The sequence below is a fragment of the Diabrotica virgifera genome, chromosome 8 (genome assembly GCF_917563875.1).
Source record: "Diabrotica virgifera virgifera chromosome 8, PGI_DIABVI_V3a".
In the NCBI taxonomy this organism is placed as follows: domain Eukaryota; kingdom Metazoa; phylum Arthropoda; class Insecta; order Coleoptera; family Chrysomelidae; genus Diabrotica; species Diabrotica virgifera.
In genome coordinates this window covers 75,349,945-75,366,723 of record NC_065450.1, presented here as the reverse complement: position 1 = coordinate 75,366,723, position 16,779 = coordinate 75,349,945, and the positions used below count along the sequence as shown (strand labels likewise).

At 32.6% G+C, this 16,779-nt stretch overlaps 1 protein-coding gene across 1 annotated transcript; it reads right to left on the bottom strand.

The window, feature by feature from the left end:
* Nucleotides 1–518: 518 nt before the first annotated feature.
* Nucleotides 519–4,748, bottom strand: LOC126890180 (uncharacterized). The gene is made up of 2 exons (XM_050659035.1): nt 3,081–4,748; nt 519–590 (listed from the first exon to the last, which is right to left on the bottom strand). The coding sequence occupies exons 1-2, from the start codon at nt 4,746–4,748 to the stop codon at nt 519–521; spliced, it is 1,740 nt and encodes a 579-aa protein (XP_050514992.1).
* Between the last annotated feature and the right edge of the window lie 12,031 nt (nt 4,749–16,779).

The following is a 16,779-nucleotide window of genomic DNA, read 5'->3' as shown; positions in this document are numbered from 1 at the left end:
TCTATAAGTTCAAAGATAAAAAATATTTGTGTTTTTACTAAATTGAGCTTATTTTTGTGACCATTTTCATTTACTTGCGAATAAAGACCCAAAAAATCATGACCTCGTTTTTACTTTTACCACTGTCAAAATGAGAAAAGCCAAGCAACAAAACATATCTAATATCAAAGTGCGAACATAAATAAACATGTTATTAACCACTAATTTGTTAATTTTGTCAAAATCCGGTATTATTCGACAAAAAACTATTGGTCTACAATAGTAGACCACGCGCCTAAGCTTGTCAGCAATAACGACGCGCCTAACGTAGGGTTAAACGTCGTATACATAATGGGTAATTATAGATATTAATTGTTTTGCACAAATATAAGTTGTAGTTGCTAAACATAAAGTAAGTAATTTAGTGTGAATAAAATAAGAATCATAACATAAAAGGTTAAAATACTTAAATAAAATCTAAGACAACGCAAATGGATAAAACCCTTATAGAACTATTAAGTTGTACAGGAAGACTTGGTTTAGTGTGATGATTTAATCCATAATCTGAGATGATCAGCATCAAATACACCTTCGAATGGTTTCTGAGTCACCTGAAAACCCTCAACATCAGAAATTAGATATCTGTCATTAGGTAATATTTTCTTAATAATATAAGGTCCCTTAAATTTAGGTAATAGTTTCTTATTTACACCAGCATAGGGATTACGTACACTCGATACGCATCGTATCCGCCATGTTTTCCCGTAAGGCGCTATGGGAAAACATGGCGGATACGATGCGTATCGAGTGTACGTAATCCGGGGCCTGGTGTAACATCAATATTAGGTGTCATGACATAATCACCAATATTATAAATTGAAGCTTGTTTATGTCTTGAATCGTAGTACAGCTTATTGACTTCTTGGGATTTCTCTATCTTGTCACATGCATTATGTCGTAGTTCGTTAATATCGGATTTGTCTTTGTTAATGGATGACAGAAAATACTTTAAATGATCTTTGACATTACCTACTTGGTTCATTCCAAACAATAGTTTAGAAGGTGGTTGGCCTGTACTTCGATTAACAGTGTTGTTGACGGCAAATTCAACTTCATTAAGTACTTGATCCCAACATTCTGGGCCCTTGGTTAGTTTCGCTATCATTGGTATAATGAACCGGTTGAACCTTTCAATCTGTCCATTGGCTCTTGGTACGCCGGTAGCTACAAGAACATGCTGTATTCCATTATCTGTTAAAAATTCAGTGAATCGTTTGGACGTAAATGCTGAGCCCCGATCGGTGACTATTTTTAAAGGTTTACTGTAAGTAAAGAAGTATGAGTTTAAATACTTAATAACCTCATTACAATTAGTTGACTTGCAAGCATACAATTTCAAGAATTTAGTAAAGCCATCTACAATTGCAAAAATATGTTTATAACCAGTTCCTTTAGATTTTTCAAGAGGTCCACAATGATCCAAATGTAAAATATTAAATGGTTTGTCTCCCTTTGGTATGCTGTGTAAAAATCCTTCCCTTTTACCACTGTTAGGAGCAAATACAATGCACTTCAAACAATTTGTAATATAAGTTCTTACCTTTTGTCTCATATTAGGAAACCAGTACGATTCTTTTATGGCTTCACATTTATCTAAGCCCACATGTCCTAATTCATCATGGCAACTCCGAATCACATTGTTTTCCATTGATTCAGGTACATAAAATAGTAGTAAATTATTACTTTTTCTATAAAGTATGTCATTATTTAATTCAAACAACTTATGCTCACTGGATTGTAATGTCTCCTTTAATTTACATAATATCATCTTGCCCTTGTTTAATAGCTAAATTATGTTCAAAAGTGTTTTCCTCAATTATTAAAATACTTCCAAAGCACCTACTTAAAGCATCAACATGCTTCATGCTTGTTCCACTTCTGTGTTCTATAGTATAATCAAAATTATCAAGAACGAGACTCCATCTCATAATTTTAGGGCTAACATCCTTCTTCTGTAAAGCTGTTGTTACACTATTACAGTCTGTCAGTATCTTAAATTTAATTCCATATAAGTATACTCTAAATCGGTTAAGTGTGTTGATAACGGCTTTTAGTTCCAAAATAAAACTATGCTGTTTAGATTCTGCTTGAGTAGTTCTCTGACTGTAAAAGAACACTGGATGAAATTTTTGGTCTGCTTGTTTTTGGAGTAATATCCCACCATAACCACTAGAGCTGGCATCACAATGGATTTGGGTTTCAGCTGTAGGAGAATAGAGAGCTAAAACAGGTTTGGACACTAAAATTTGTTTTAAACTATGAAAACTTTTCATTTGTTCTCTTCCAAATTCAAATGAAACATTCTTTTTTAATAAATCATAAAGTGGTCCAGCAATTATTGAAAAGTTGGGAACAAATTTTCTAAAATATGAAGTAAGGCCTATGAAACTGTGTAACTGTTTAACATTTCGTGGTACTGGGTACTCTTTAATTGCACTAATGTGTCGATCACTTGGTCTTATCTCATCACCATTAATTATGTAGCCTAAATGATTTATTTCAGTCATTAAAAAGGAGCATTTGTCAAGACGGAGATTCAATTTGTTTTGAACCAATAAGCAAAATATCTCTTTTAGAATGTCTAAGTTCTCTTCAACAGTTTTTGTTGCTATTAATAAATCATCAATATAAATTAGTAATTTGTTATGTTCCATCAAGTCCTTGAATATAGTATGAACGTATCGCATAAAAACAGATGGTGAATTGCGCAAACCAAATGGCATTTTCAAAAATTCATATTGAGCACTGGGAGTTACAAATGATGTGGATTTAATTGAAGATTCCTCTACATTAACATGATAAAAAGCACTTTTGAGATCCAAAGTTGAAAAATAATGTTTATCTTTAAGTTGACAAAGTTGATCTTCAATTAGTGGGATTGGAAAATTATCCCGTAAAGTGATTTTGTTTAATGAACGATAGTCTACACATAGTCTGAAGTCATTAGTTTTCTTTTTAATTAGAACTATTGGTGAACTATACTCTGAATTACTCTTACGAACAATATCCTTATCTAACAAGTCATTAATTATTTCTTTTACAGCATTTTTTTCAGCATATGATAACCTACGAGGTTTATAATAAAAAGGAACATGATTTGGATCTACAACAATTTTCATTTCACATTTAGTCATAGGTTCATTAGGTCTTTCTGGATTTACATAATCAGTCATAAAAATATCAACTAACTTTTGTCGATCTAAATTATTTAAATTAGGATTGATATCAATATTAATTTCATTTTTATCTACATAGTCAATATGTAAAATATCATTGTCAATATTTGTATTTTCAATATCTTTAGAAGAAATCTCTACTTTATTCCCTGAAAAAGATATGGTAAGTTTGTCGTTCTGCATAAAATCTCTACCTAACAGACATTTATATGGTATGGTTTCATTTGGTACAACATAAATGAGTAAATCAATAAGTATGTCATTAACTTTCATTTTAAACAACACAGAACCCAAAATTTCTAGTTTACTTTGGTTAATACCCTGGAAAGTTTTCTCAGGAATATCAGAAAATTCAAAATTGAAAGATTTTACAGTATCTAAAGTTATTAAGGATATAGCACTACCTGAATCTACAATAGAATCAATATAAATAGAAATTTTGTCCTTCAAAAGACAAATTGGTAACATATACCCACTTGCATTATGCTGTTCCACAAAAAGTGCAGTGTTAGTTTCTACCTTGACCATGGGTGGATTCATCCTGAACTCATTCTTGGGGCAATTATTTCTTTGGTGATCCATTGCTCCACACGTATAACACGAACCCTTTTGTCTAGCTGGTTGAGTACATTGAACTGCGGAATGTCCAATCACATTACAGTTGAAACATCTAATAGCTTTGCTTCGTGTAGCTGAATTATTTTTAAAAGTAGTTATTCTTGGCAGGTCGTATTTTGAATGTTCACGTTTTGTATTATAGTTTTCCTTTGCATTAGGTTTCTCTCTTCTATCGCTTATTCTACATTTTCGAGCACTAACAATTCTTTCATAACTCACGATATCTTGATACAGGGTGTCTTCATCACGATGCTCTTTTGACATAATAAAATTACTTAATTCCTTACTCCACAAACCAATGGCAATTTGTTCTTTTGTTTCTTCAAATGGCAGTTCGAGTGATTTGCATAGAGAAACTTTCATATGGAAATAAATGGAAACATTCTCATTTTGATTTTGAGTACACTCTTGCATCTTTCTCCATAAATCTGTTTTATTTTGTGAAAACAGAAACGTTTTCCGGAAAGCTGTTTTGAATTTGGACCAATCTGTGATTTCTTCATTTCGGCCTATAAACCAGAACTTTGCAGCACCTTCGAGATTGCTTTTGGCTGTTTGGTATATAAATGCATCTGGCCAATTGTGTAGTACCGCTGTAGACTCAATTTGCTTTAACCATACTGCTGCTTGGCTGGAATCACCTTCACCATTAAATTTCTCAATAGTTTTAGATAAATCTGGCATTATATTAAAATTTGGTACAGGATTACTTATTGTTGACATGCTGTTTTGTAGTTGCAACATCTGAAGCATCTGTGCATTCTGCTGGAGTAATGAATTAACAAGGTTTACCATATTATCATTCGGATTCGGATTCACATTATTATTATTTGAGCCGGGGCTATTCGCTTGGGGTGATAACACAGGTGGTGGTGTAGGCGGTGTACCTGGTAAGTTATTTTCGAGGTTATCCATAACGAAACATAAAAATATAATTTCCTTCTGTCCTAACAACACAGGGGGAACATAAGTATAACCCCACACCTGGTTCTGTAGAAAGGATGTCTTCAATTTCTTAAGAAATAAAATAATACACCATCATGGTTCACAACTTTATTCTCACCTCATGTCTTACAGTCTTCTCCTTGTCTATCATCTGTCAGCTGTCATTACCCCTTGACAACCTTGAGAGAACATCAAATTGAAATTTAAAAAAAAGGCGGTAACGATAAGAAGCCTACATAGTAATGTTTTAATATTTTTAAATATTAATAATATTGTTATTAGGACTGAAAACTACTTCATCTTTTAATTTCCAGATGACGCTAGTCACCTAGTACATTCACGTCAGTTGCGGTGTGGGGATAAACTCTCGGTGTTGATCGCTTAAAGTATGGAGTAGCAGGCCTACGTTCTCTCCGATGAGACCCCAACAAGGGTCGAAAATCGTCGATTCAGAGGGCTGGACTGCTCTCCGTATTTTAAGTGAAAAATAAGATTGTTTTGCCTTCGCCTTGCAACTGAATTAAAAATGGAATTTTTATTTTATTTTTGAAAAGGAAAAATGAGTTTTAAAATCAGTTTACGTTCAATCAAACTTACAACTATTCAATGGACTAAGAGGTTTTTCCAAACATTTAATTCATAATGTTTTCAGCTCAGTGACGGATAGAAGTGGAAATGGGGAAATCCCCCCAACAAGATCCATAATTAAAAAAATTGTTGAAACATACAAATATATTAGCTGACATGAAACTTAAACAGACAGACAAATCCAATCCAATAAACCCGCTAGTTAGAAAAAACGGAACCCGCTAGGAAGAGAACTGGACGCATGTATGTTATTATTCTTTATCTTTTATGTATTCTTTGTCTTTTTACGTTTTTACGTCTTTTAGTGTTTCATAAGAAGTTACCTCCCCCCTCCACTTCCACACAAGGCAAATATCGAGATCTGTCACTGTTTCAGTTTAGGAAATATGAAATAAAAAGAGTGTGTGTACTTTGTACGCATGTAAGATGTTATACTACATTATTATGATTTCAACGAAATAAATATATTTTATACAGTTTAATTTTTTTTATTTAAATATTAAACTAATTTTAATATTTAAAATAATACCAAAAATTAAAAAGAAGGTTAATAAGTCATTTTTTAATGAACTGTAGCCTGCCCGCAATTACTTTTCCCTTGATGAATCACAGAACATCTAAAAAACGTCAGATTTTCAACACAAATTTTTAATTTTATTTTCATCATATTTTAATGTTAATTATCATAAATATTCCTAACGAAGACAAATTCGGAGACATAAAAATTATAATAAATATATTTACAGCACAACCAGTTTCACTTTGTATTTGAGATTTGGATGCGAACTGGTGTTGACGTTCGGTTGTTTCAGATTTTTTAAATTTTATTTTGGTGACGTCTCGCTAAGTAAAATACCTGCAGGTCTATCTATCTGTCAGCCTTGCGACATCCAATATTGGACATAGGCCTCCCCTTCGCTCCTCCATCTTTCTTTATCCTGAGCAATGTGCATCCATTTTGAGCCGGCTTGGTGTTTTAAGTCATCTACCCATCTCATATGTGGTCTCCCTGGTTTTTATGTCCATGGTCTCCACTCTGTAATAATTTTATTCCATCTTTCGTCTTTTTGTCTAATAGTATGTGGTCTCCATTAGTTTGTATGTCCATGGTCTCCACTCTGTAATAATTTTATTCCATCTTTCGTCTGTTTGTCTAATAGTATGACCGGCGAATTTCCATTTTAGTTTAGCTGTTTGACTAGGAGCATCCTTAACTTTTGTGATATTTCTTACCCAGGAATTACTTTTTCTATGTGACAGTCTTATGTTAACCATTTGTCTTTGCATTGCTCTTGTGTTTTAGCAATTCTGTCCATATTCGCTTTTGTGAATGTCCATGTTCAACATCCATATTATGTAAGGACCGGAAGAATACATTGGTCGTAGAGTTTTGTTTTTAGATATTAAGGGGATTTTTTATTCTTCAATATGAAGCTGAGCTTACCAAACGAGGCCCACGCTAACTTCATTCGTCTCTTTATTTCTGCTGTTTGGCTGTCTCTATTCAATTTTATTATTTGTCCCAAGTATATGTATTCATTCACTTCTTCTATTTGTACCTGCACGGTACCCAAATAAAATTTAGAAAATATGGAATACCGAACGTTAACAACACTGCGCATACGAATCTCAAATACAAATTGAATCTGGTCGTGCTGTACTAAAAACACCAATGTATTTTTTTACACTTTATTTGCATTTATTCATATGTAACTTGAAAGATTTAACAACTAACTTCATACTGTCATACTGTCTGCCGTGTGTGTGCTAGTACAATGGAACCCCGATAAGTCGGCCTTCGATAACCCGGAAGTCCGGCTAACTCGGATCGATTTTCATCAGACAAAACAAACGTTTTTTCACTTTGACTGACTTTTTTACCAAGAAATAAACAATACTGTATACAAAAATGTATAAACATTTTCAATTTCTTTGCAACACGAAAATGCAGCAGCTGCATAATACTCTGGTTAAATCGGAGAGTGCAGGAAGACTCTATACCGTATATATACCGTATATAGGTACTGTATACAACTGTACGTAATTTAGATGTACTGTTCATATGTACTTTATGTTTTTGCAATTATAATCGAGTTATCTGTAAGTACATGTACCGTATTTTATTAATTTTTACCATATTCTTCGGCTAACGTGGATTTTCGATAACCCGGATCGGCCGCGGTCCCGATTAATCCGACTTATCGAGGTTCCACTGTACTTGATACTGTTGTTTTTATAAAAACTCCTAACATTTTTCCCAATCGCGCTTAAAGAAGTATAACTTAAAAAAAAACAAGTTTTTGTATAATAAAATATGGTGCTCCTAATATCAGACTTCTATATTTCTCAGTTTGTTTAAATGTCGTATATTAAAGTAGGTAAATTCAATAATTAATATTACAAAATAAACACTATATACCGCATAACTAATATTAATCAAAATCTCATTAAGCTCTTGGTAAATTATGATAATGGATCTTCCCGATTATATATAGACCTTTCGTCATATGTTGCATCCCAACCAAATTAAATCCCAGTTATATATCCGCAACATCCAAAATAGAATGAGACTAGAGGCTCGTGTGATGTGTATACCGGTGGCTCCATCTACCGAAACCAATTATTAATGGTTTCATTTGAGCGTGACGTCACAGATGAAATGCACAGTTGAGCAGATTGATTACGGAATTTAATCGTGGCAGGTAAATTGAAGGGGACGTAAGGACGGTATTATTTTCGATGTCACCAAGACAAATAAAAGCTTATGGTTATGTTATCTTGAAGTCGTAATTGAAATATAGGTAAATTTATAAATAATAAGCGTAATCTACCATTTGTTTAATCCAGCGGTTCTCAATCTTTTTTGCTGACGGAACCCTTTTGGAGAGCAAAATACTTGACGGAACCCTACAATAAAACAATAGTTTTTAAAAGTGTATTTTTTATTTATAAGCATAATCACAATTTAACATTTACTTATTACTTACTTACATAACAATTTAGTATAATAATAAAATATAATATTAAAAAAGAAAAAATCTAACTAATGGGAGGTATGAAACTGTTTTTTATTTTTCATCAATTGGTTGATATCAGGTTTGATAGATGACATTTGAAGTCTCATATCAGGTTCGGCGTCCAGTCTATTGCGGTATTTTGTTTTCTTGGCTGCATATGTTGAAAACCCTGTTTCGCACAAATATGTTGTTGGGAACGGGAGAAGAATATTCAGAGCCATTTTGGCAAGCATTGGATATTCATCACGGATTCTGCACCAAAAATCGTTGAGAGGCGTCGTTTTAAACAATGACTCCATAGATGTGTCTGATGACATTTCTAAAAGAGATTCGTATATCTCGTTTGACATATTTTCGGGCTTTTGGAAGTTGGGTAAAAAAGGATTATAAATCCGTGAATTCAGTTTCATTTTTGTGTTCTGTTCTTCGGGGAAATACTTCTCAAAAGATGCACGCATCGAAGTGAGATATTTGACCAATTCTTCAAATACATATCTTGGAACATTTCTGAGTCCGCATCGCCAACAAACTCACTGAGTGATGTAAAGCTTTCTATTTCTCTCTTTCTGACGCAAATAATCCAACCAAAAATCTAATTTTCTTTTAAAGGCAGTTATTTTGTTACAGGCCTGGAACACTGTTGTCTGTTTACCTTGCAATGATAAATTTAAATAGTTCAGTTTTTGAAAGATATCCGCCATAAAAGACAGTCGGCACAACCAAGTTTTATCATACAAACGGTCTTTCAAATTAAAAGAAGTATTTGAAAGAAACATTTGTAAGTCGGCTCTAAGTTCAAATAGCCTTGTTAAAGTTTTACCCCGAGACAGCCATCGCACTTCTGTATGGAGCAGCAGTGTTTTATATTTGCTGCCATAATCTTCACACAATAATGAGAACAATCGGGATTGTAGTGGTCGTGATTTGATAAAATTAATTATTTTTATGGCTTTATCCATAACTAATTTAAGATTTGACGGCATTTGATTAATCGAAAGTGCTTGTCTATGCAGGATAAAACGGCTGGAGCTACAATTAGGAGCTTTATTTTTTATTCTTCACACTAGTCCTCCTGTATTACCTGTCATCGCCTTGGCCTCATCTGTACAAATATCAATGCAATCGTTCCAACTGAGATTATTTTCCTCAATAAACATATTCATTTTATTAAAAATTTCCTCTCGGGTTGTGTTAGTGGGCAGCGGTGAACACATAAGCATGTCTTCATCAAAAGAACTTTCATATGGATATCTCACGATAACCAGCAAGATAGCCAGACCAGTGACATCAGTAGACTGATCTATTTGCAAGGCGAATCGTGTTTTTTGTAAAAGTAAACGTGTATCTAGTTCTTGTTTGACATAGCTGGCCAGATCATGAATACGCCGTGAAACAGTATCGTTCGATAGAGGCACAGTAGAAAGATGTTTTGCAGATTTTTCATCGAGCATACATTTTGTTATGTCTAACACACATGGTTTTATTAAATTCTCAGCGATATTGTAACGATGTCTCAAAACGCATCCGTTACCAACGCAACCGAACTGACCTGTCACACTATGCGTTTTTACTGGATGCGGTGGAAACTCATCCGGTCAAAACGCATAATGTGGCATCGCACTAAGTCGTGTAGAGTCGTAGATTAGAGGCGAGATCGTCGAGGGCTGCGCGCTCACAAGTAGATATTGGCGGTGTCAGGCTAGTAAAATTGTATGAGGCATGTATGAGGTTAATAACAGGATGCAACTAAGTTCGACCTGTGGTTCGACTACGCCTCGTGAATCGTGCTACGCCGCGTCAGAACAGTCGACCAGAGAGAGGTGTTTTGTTTTGAATTTTTTTCTTCTAAATTCTCGCGGAACCCCTACAGGGGTATCGCGGAACCCTAGGGTTCCGCGGAACACACTTAGAGTATCGCTGGTTTAATCTATCGGTAGACTAATTTTTTAAAGAACATTCCAGCAGAGCAATGAGTGCACACAAAACAAAGGTAAAATTAGATTGTCCAATAGAATCACAGCGAATTAGGGATAAAAATGATAAAGTATTTGAAGACTGTAACGAGATTTAAGGGGATGGGTACGTATTTTCGGCTGCAATGGTATTTAAATGGGGATTCATTTTTTTCGAATCCTGAGAAAACTAATAAATATTTTTGAAAAATTTAAACGCAGAATGAAAGATTACGTTCTTACCGAGGGCCGAAAGTCCCTGAAAACTTCTATAATGTTTATTTTAATAAGTTACAGGAGTGATAAACTAAGAGAAAATGTAGTGTGATTTTTAATTTCAAATATCTCATCCAAAAGAAACTTTTTATTCATTCTAAGGAACTTTCGGCCCTCGGTAATAAAGTAATCTTTCATTCTGCGTTTAATTTTTTTAAAAATACTTATTAGTTTTCTCAGGATTCGAAAAAAATGATTACGTCTAAAATAGGCGTCAAAATGTTCTTTTCCTCTTTAACTCATTATTCAAAAACTTTGAAAACCCAAAAAAATTTTTTTGGGGGGGGGGGGGCTTGGGACAATTGTTAGGGTAGGTTGCAATTAAGGGTTCATAGGCTACCCATCACCAGAAAACAGCTGGAAAAAATCAAAAAAAGAGAAGAGTAAAATAATTAAAATTTCTGAAAAACCCAAAAAAAATTTTTTGGGGTGCTTTGGACAAGAGTTATGGTAAATATTTTGGACTGAAATTTGAAATTGAGAGTTTATAGTCTACTAATCATCAAAAAACAACCGGAGAGATCAACATTTTTAAACTTTTTTCGGAACACCCTAGCCCTAGTGCATATTCTTTAAAAATTTTGGCATATTCGCATCAATTTTATGTATATTAATATGCATATTAATAATTAATTATTATGCATTTATCCCTGTTTTCTATTGCATATATTCTCTAATGATAAGCAACACATTTACAGTCAATTAACTTTAATCATTACATTATGAAAAACACAAAGTTGTCTACTAATACATTTCTATATAAAAGTCAATTTCAATTTCAGAAAATAAATTCAGGTTTGACCAAGCACGAAATCAGAATATAGCAGCGACCGAATTATCAGCCGAAAACAAAAAAATGGGCCAGATCCCTAAAACGAAGTGAGGAATTCAATTTAGGCTAAGCCCAGAAATAATTCAGAGGTCTACATCAGATAAAGTATTCAGTTTTCAGTTATCTTCTGAAAGGATGAAAGAACCCGTTTGCAATCTTAGTATTTTTCAAAACGATTAAGTTGAAGAGGAGATATTGCCGCAAAACTCTTATCACTTGAATTGTGGAATATAGATAATCAGGGAGTATTTTAATAGCAAACTGTTTTAAAACATTTCATTTGGATTTTTAGAAAACTGACAAATAAATATTATAAATATTTTTTTTTTATTTATTATACAGGGTGAAACATAAAGGTAGGTCATAAATCAAGTTACATATTCTGGGACCAAAAATAGTTCGATTAAACTTACCTCTGTACAAATTTGCACATAAAAAAATTACAGCCCCTTGAAGTTACAAATTCAAAATCGATTTTTCCAATATATCGAAAACTGTTGTTTCCAATATGTCGAAATTTTATATTGAAAATGGAAATGTGGCTGTACAAAAAAATAAGAGATAAATTTGTAAACCTCATAAAAATGTATGGGGGTTTTGTTACCTTAAACCCCCTAAATGTTTAAGATATTTTTGTACTTAGCTGCTTAAATTCCACGACAAACTAAGGCCCTTGGTATGATACTGTTGATTTCGCAATCAGTAAATGTAATGTGAAGAACCAAATTACTCTTGCAAAATTAGAAAGAAATAAAATAATCTTGCAAAAAAGAACCCGATCTACTAAAGAACTTATGCAAAACAGTACCAATTACCAAAAACATCTTGAGTCTAACCTAAAGTCAATAGAACAATTAAAAGAAAAAGACATAGATTATTTGGAAGAAACGATAAGAACGAGTATAATCACATTAATCACTGAGATCGAAAAACCCATTCGATGCTAAAACCGAAAAATAATAATTTATACAGGGTGAGTCATGAGGAACTGTACATACTCCTACCTTGTATAGAGGCCCCTATGGGGAATAACAAATGACCATTAAAAAGTGTCTGCTCCCATTGTTTAATAATATACAGGGCGAGTTTCGCATTTTGACAGAAATTTTTATTCGTCATAATTTTTGAACGGTCAGATCGATGTGTCTCTTATTTTGATCAATCCTTACACTATCGCCACCTAATCAACTGATTTATTCAAACTAGAAAAAAATCAGGTCCGGCTTTAAAAAAATTAGTTCGTTTTGGACTTAGAAAAAATCTCACCCTGTATAAGCTTTTTGAAAACTCTAATATGAATTTTACAAATAAGACAAGTAGGCAATTAAAATAACATATTTATTTTTTTCCGCACACGATTGTTTAATTTTTTATAAAAAAATCAAATTTGATTATGAATTAAAAGTTTGGTAAAGTGAACCATAGATTTAACAAAATTAATTTTTATTACCAAAATTAATTTTTTTTGAACAAACATTTAACTTATGTTACCACCAATCAACTGATTTATTCAATCAAGAAAAAAATCAGGCCCGGATTTAAAAAATAAGTTCGTTTATGTCTTAGAAAAAATTTCACCCTGTATACGCTTTTTGAAAACTCTAATATGATTTTTACAAATTAGACAAATAGGCAATTAAAATGGCATATTTATTTTTTTCCCTACACGATTACTTAATTTTTTATAAAAAAATCAAATTTGATTATGAATTAAAAGTTTGGTAAAGTGAACCATAGATTTAACAAAATTAACTTTTATTACCAAAATTAATTTTTTTTGAACAAACATTTAATTTATTTTACCACCAATCAACTGATTTATTCAATCAAGAAAAAAACCAGGCCCGGATTTAAAAAATAAGTTCGTTTCTGTCTTAGAAAAAATTTCACTCTGTATGCTTTTTGAAAACTCTAATATGACTTTTACAAATTAGACAAATAGGCAATTAAAATGGCATATTTATTTTTTTCCCTACACGATTACTTAATTTTTTATAAAAAAAAATTAAATTTGACTATGAAGAATTAAAAGTTTGGTAAAGTGAACCATAGATTAAAATAAAAATAACTTTTATTACAAAAATGAATTATTTTTGAACAAATATTTAATTTATGTTATCACCCAATCAACTGATTTATTCAAACTAGAAAAAATCAGGCCCGGATTTAAAAAATTAGTTTGTTTGGGTCTTAGGAAAAATTTCACCTTGTATACGTTTTTTGAAAATTCTAATATGAATTTTACAAATAAAACAAATAGGCAATTAAAATGGCGTATTTATTTTTTCTCCACACGATTACTTATTTTTTTATTAAAAAATCAAATTTGACTATGCATAAAAAGTTTGGCAAAGTTTTTGCATAGATTTAAAAAAATTAACTTTTTTTACAAAAATTAATTTACAAAAACAACGTTTTTCTTAAAATTAAAAGTTTTACCATTTTTTTCTATAACACATCTACATCTACAACTTCCCATAACACTTCTTTTGGACTCTATAGTTTAACATAGACGTGATCAAATTGATAAATTCTAAATTTTTCCACCTAATTTTTGCAATTTACAAGTTTGCAACTTTTACAAGAAGAAGACTGAAAGTCTACAACAATTTTCATAGTCTTCACAATGGTAAGAGGTATGTGCTGTAAAAATTTCAGAAAAAAATATTAAAATGGAACAGAGTTGTAGCGAGTTAAACCGTGAGTTCATTTTTTTTTTCATTTTAGGTTAAAATTCCGATTTTGACAAATTTGATTTTTTAATAAAAAATTAAGTAATCGTGTAGGGAAAAAAATAAATATGCCATTTTAATTGCCAATTTGTCTTATTTGTAAAATTCATATTAGAGTTTTCAAAAAGCGTATACAGGGTGAAATTTTTTCTAAGACCAAAACGCACTAATTTTTTTTAATCCGGACCTGATTTTTCTCTAGTTTGAATAAATCAGTTGATTGGATGGTAACATAAATTACTCATTTGTGCAAAAAAAATTAATTTTTGTAATAAAAGTTATTTTTTTTAAATACATGGTTCACTTTACCAAACTTTTAATTCATAGTGAAATTTGATTTTTTTATAAAAAATTAAGTAATCGTGTGCGGAAAAAAATAAGTATGCCATTTTAATTGCCTATTTGTCTAATTTGTAAAATTCATATCAGAATTTTCAAAAAGCGTATACAGGGTGAAATTTTTTCTAAGACCCAAACGAACTAATTTTTTTAAAGCCGGATCTGATTTTTTTCTAGTTTGAATAAATTAGTTGATTAGGTGGTAATAGTGTAACGATTGGCCAAAATAAGAGACACATCGATCTGACCGTTCAAAAATTATGACGAATACAAATTTCTGTCAAAATGCGAAACTCGCCCTGTATATTATTAAACAATGGGAGCAGACACTTTTTAATGGTCATTTCTTATTCCCCATAGGAGCCTCTATACGAGGTAGGAGTATGTACAGTTCCTCATGACTCACCCTGTATACAGAAACACAACAGATGATTAAGGAAAAAAGCTGCATGGATCAAAATTCACTAGAATATAAGGAACATAATGTGACAATAAGGACAAGAATAATACATCAGGGACAACAATACCGAAAAAAATATTATAGAAGATATTATAGAGAAAAACTAGAGTATAAAAGTGTTAAAAACTCTAGATAGCAAAGGCCGACAACAAGTTCATCAGATAAAAGATAAAAATGGAATCATTTCAAACGACAAAAACCAGATAGTAAGCATTGTTGAAGATTATTATACAGAATTATACTCCTCCAGTGAAGCAAAACCTGAAACCCAAGATATGGAACGAATAATACTAAATGTAGGATCTGAAACACTACCAGAAATTACTAACGAGGAAGTTATAACTACCTTAAAACATATATGAAAAATGTAAAAGCTCTTGAAGTCGACCGAATAACACAGGAGATGATTACAGCTGGAGGTAAAACTGTTTTGGAGGCCGGTAAAATCTTAATGAACAAGTGTTTCTTAGAGGGTGCTCTTCCAACCTCGCGTCAAAATGCGCAGGACCAGCCTGTTGAACAAGCAGGATTCCGCAATGATTGTAGTACCATAGAACACCTACAGTTAACAAAACAAAAAAGAAACTAAACGTGTTAAAAACAATAAGAGACTAATAAATCTAAAGAAAAGGGTATTCAACAGTATTGTATTCTACCAGTTATGACCTATGAAATGGAGACCATAACACTTACAGAGGTATCAGCCAATAGATTGAAAACGACACAGAGGGCGATCAAACGAGCTATGTTGAAAATAGCACAAAACAGAGAATAATGGAGAACTCATGGGAAGGCCTTTGTCCAGAAGTGGATGCTAACAGGCTGAAGAAGAAGTGTAATGTGTAGTGTGTGCTGAGTTTGAGTAAATGTCTTTTACTTAGTAAAGTCAGCTACATTGTCTTCACAAAAATATTTTTTAAAAGTCGTCTGTTTCTGGCATCAAGAATTTATTCTATAGTCTTGCATCATACTGTATGTGCATGTTCAGTAAAATATTAATCGAGTTAACTAATAAAATCATTTATTTACTAAACAAACTTTTATTTTAAGGAGCAGTATTTTTGTCCCGCGCGGCGTTAAAAAGGTTTACTAAGGTACCTGACACGGTTTAGGTTGTATATTTTAGCAGATTTCCTTTTAAATTCACTTTCCTCGCCCTTTTCAAATTAACAGCAATTTCAGCTAATATTTCCATCTCCGTGTTTTCTGTCGTCTTGAAGGAGATTTTTATTTTGGGAAGTTGGGCCTGCTGCGTCATCCCAAAGAGTTTGGGACTGGGACGCACCTTTCCATCTTCCCAATAAACACTCCCGGATGAGAACGTTCTATAAATCAAGAAAATTGGACGAAATTTCCCGTGTATTCTTTCCGGAGGGATGCTGCCAGTGGCGGTACCCTCATAAGTGCACATTAGGTAGTTAAAAAAAAATCGATATTTTTTTTCTTTTGTCCAAGCATTTTTTTACTTTCTGATGATGAAATAGTTATTTTCCTAACTGGTGCGGAAAGTAATACTTTCACGCACGAGACTGCCGTTGATCCGAACGACGCGATAGCGGAGTTCGGGCAAGCAGTCGAGTGCGGGGAAGTCACTTTAAGCATGAGTTAGGAACAATATATTTTCTATGGCCGTACGTTTGGAAAAAGCCACAAAAAATAGAGTTATATCAATTTTTATTTAGAAGTGAAAATAAACAAATTAATTCTTTGGTAAGTTTGTCAAAACCAAACTTTCAACATATGTAATGAGTGAAGTAAAAGACAGACGTACTCTCAATCATTTATCGAGCGAAACTGGTCGTCGG

What these genes read in the sequence shown, in the direction of transcription:
- LOC126890180 (XM_050659035.1), bottom strand. Translation starts at nt 4,748, where the DNA reads ATGGATAACCTCGAAAATAACTTACCAGGTACACCGCCTACACCACCA. An exon ending in CATATGCTGAAAAAAATGCT is followed by an intron (nt 591 to 3,080) that starts GTAAAAGAAATA and finishes GAGGGTTTTCAG; the next exon opens with GTGACTCAGAAACCATTCGA.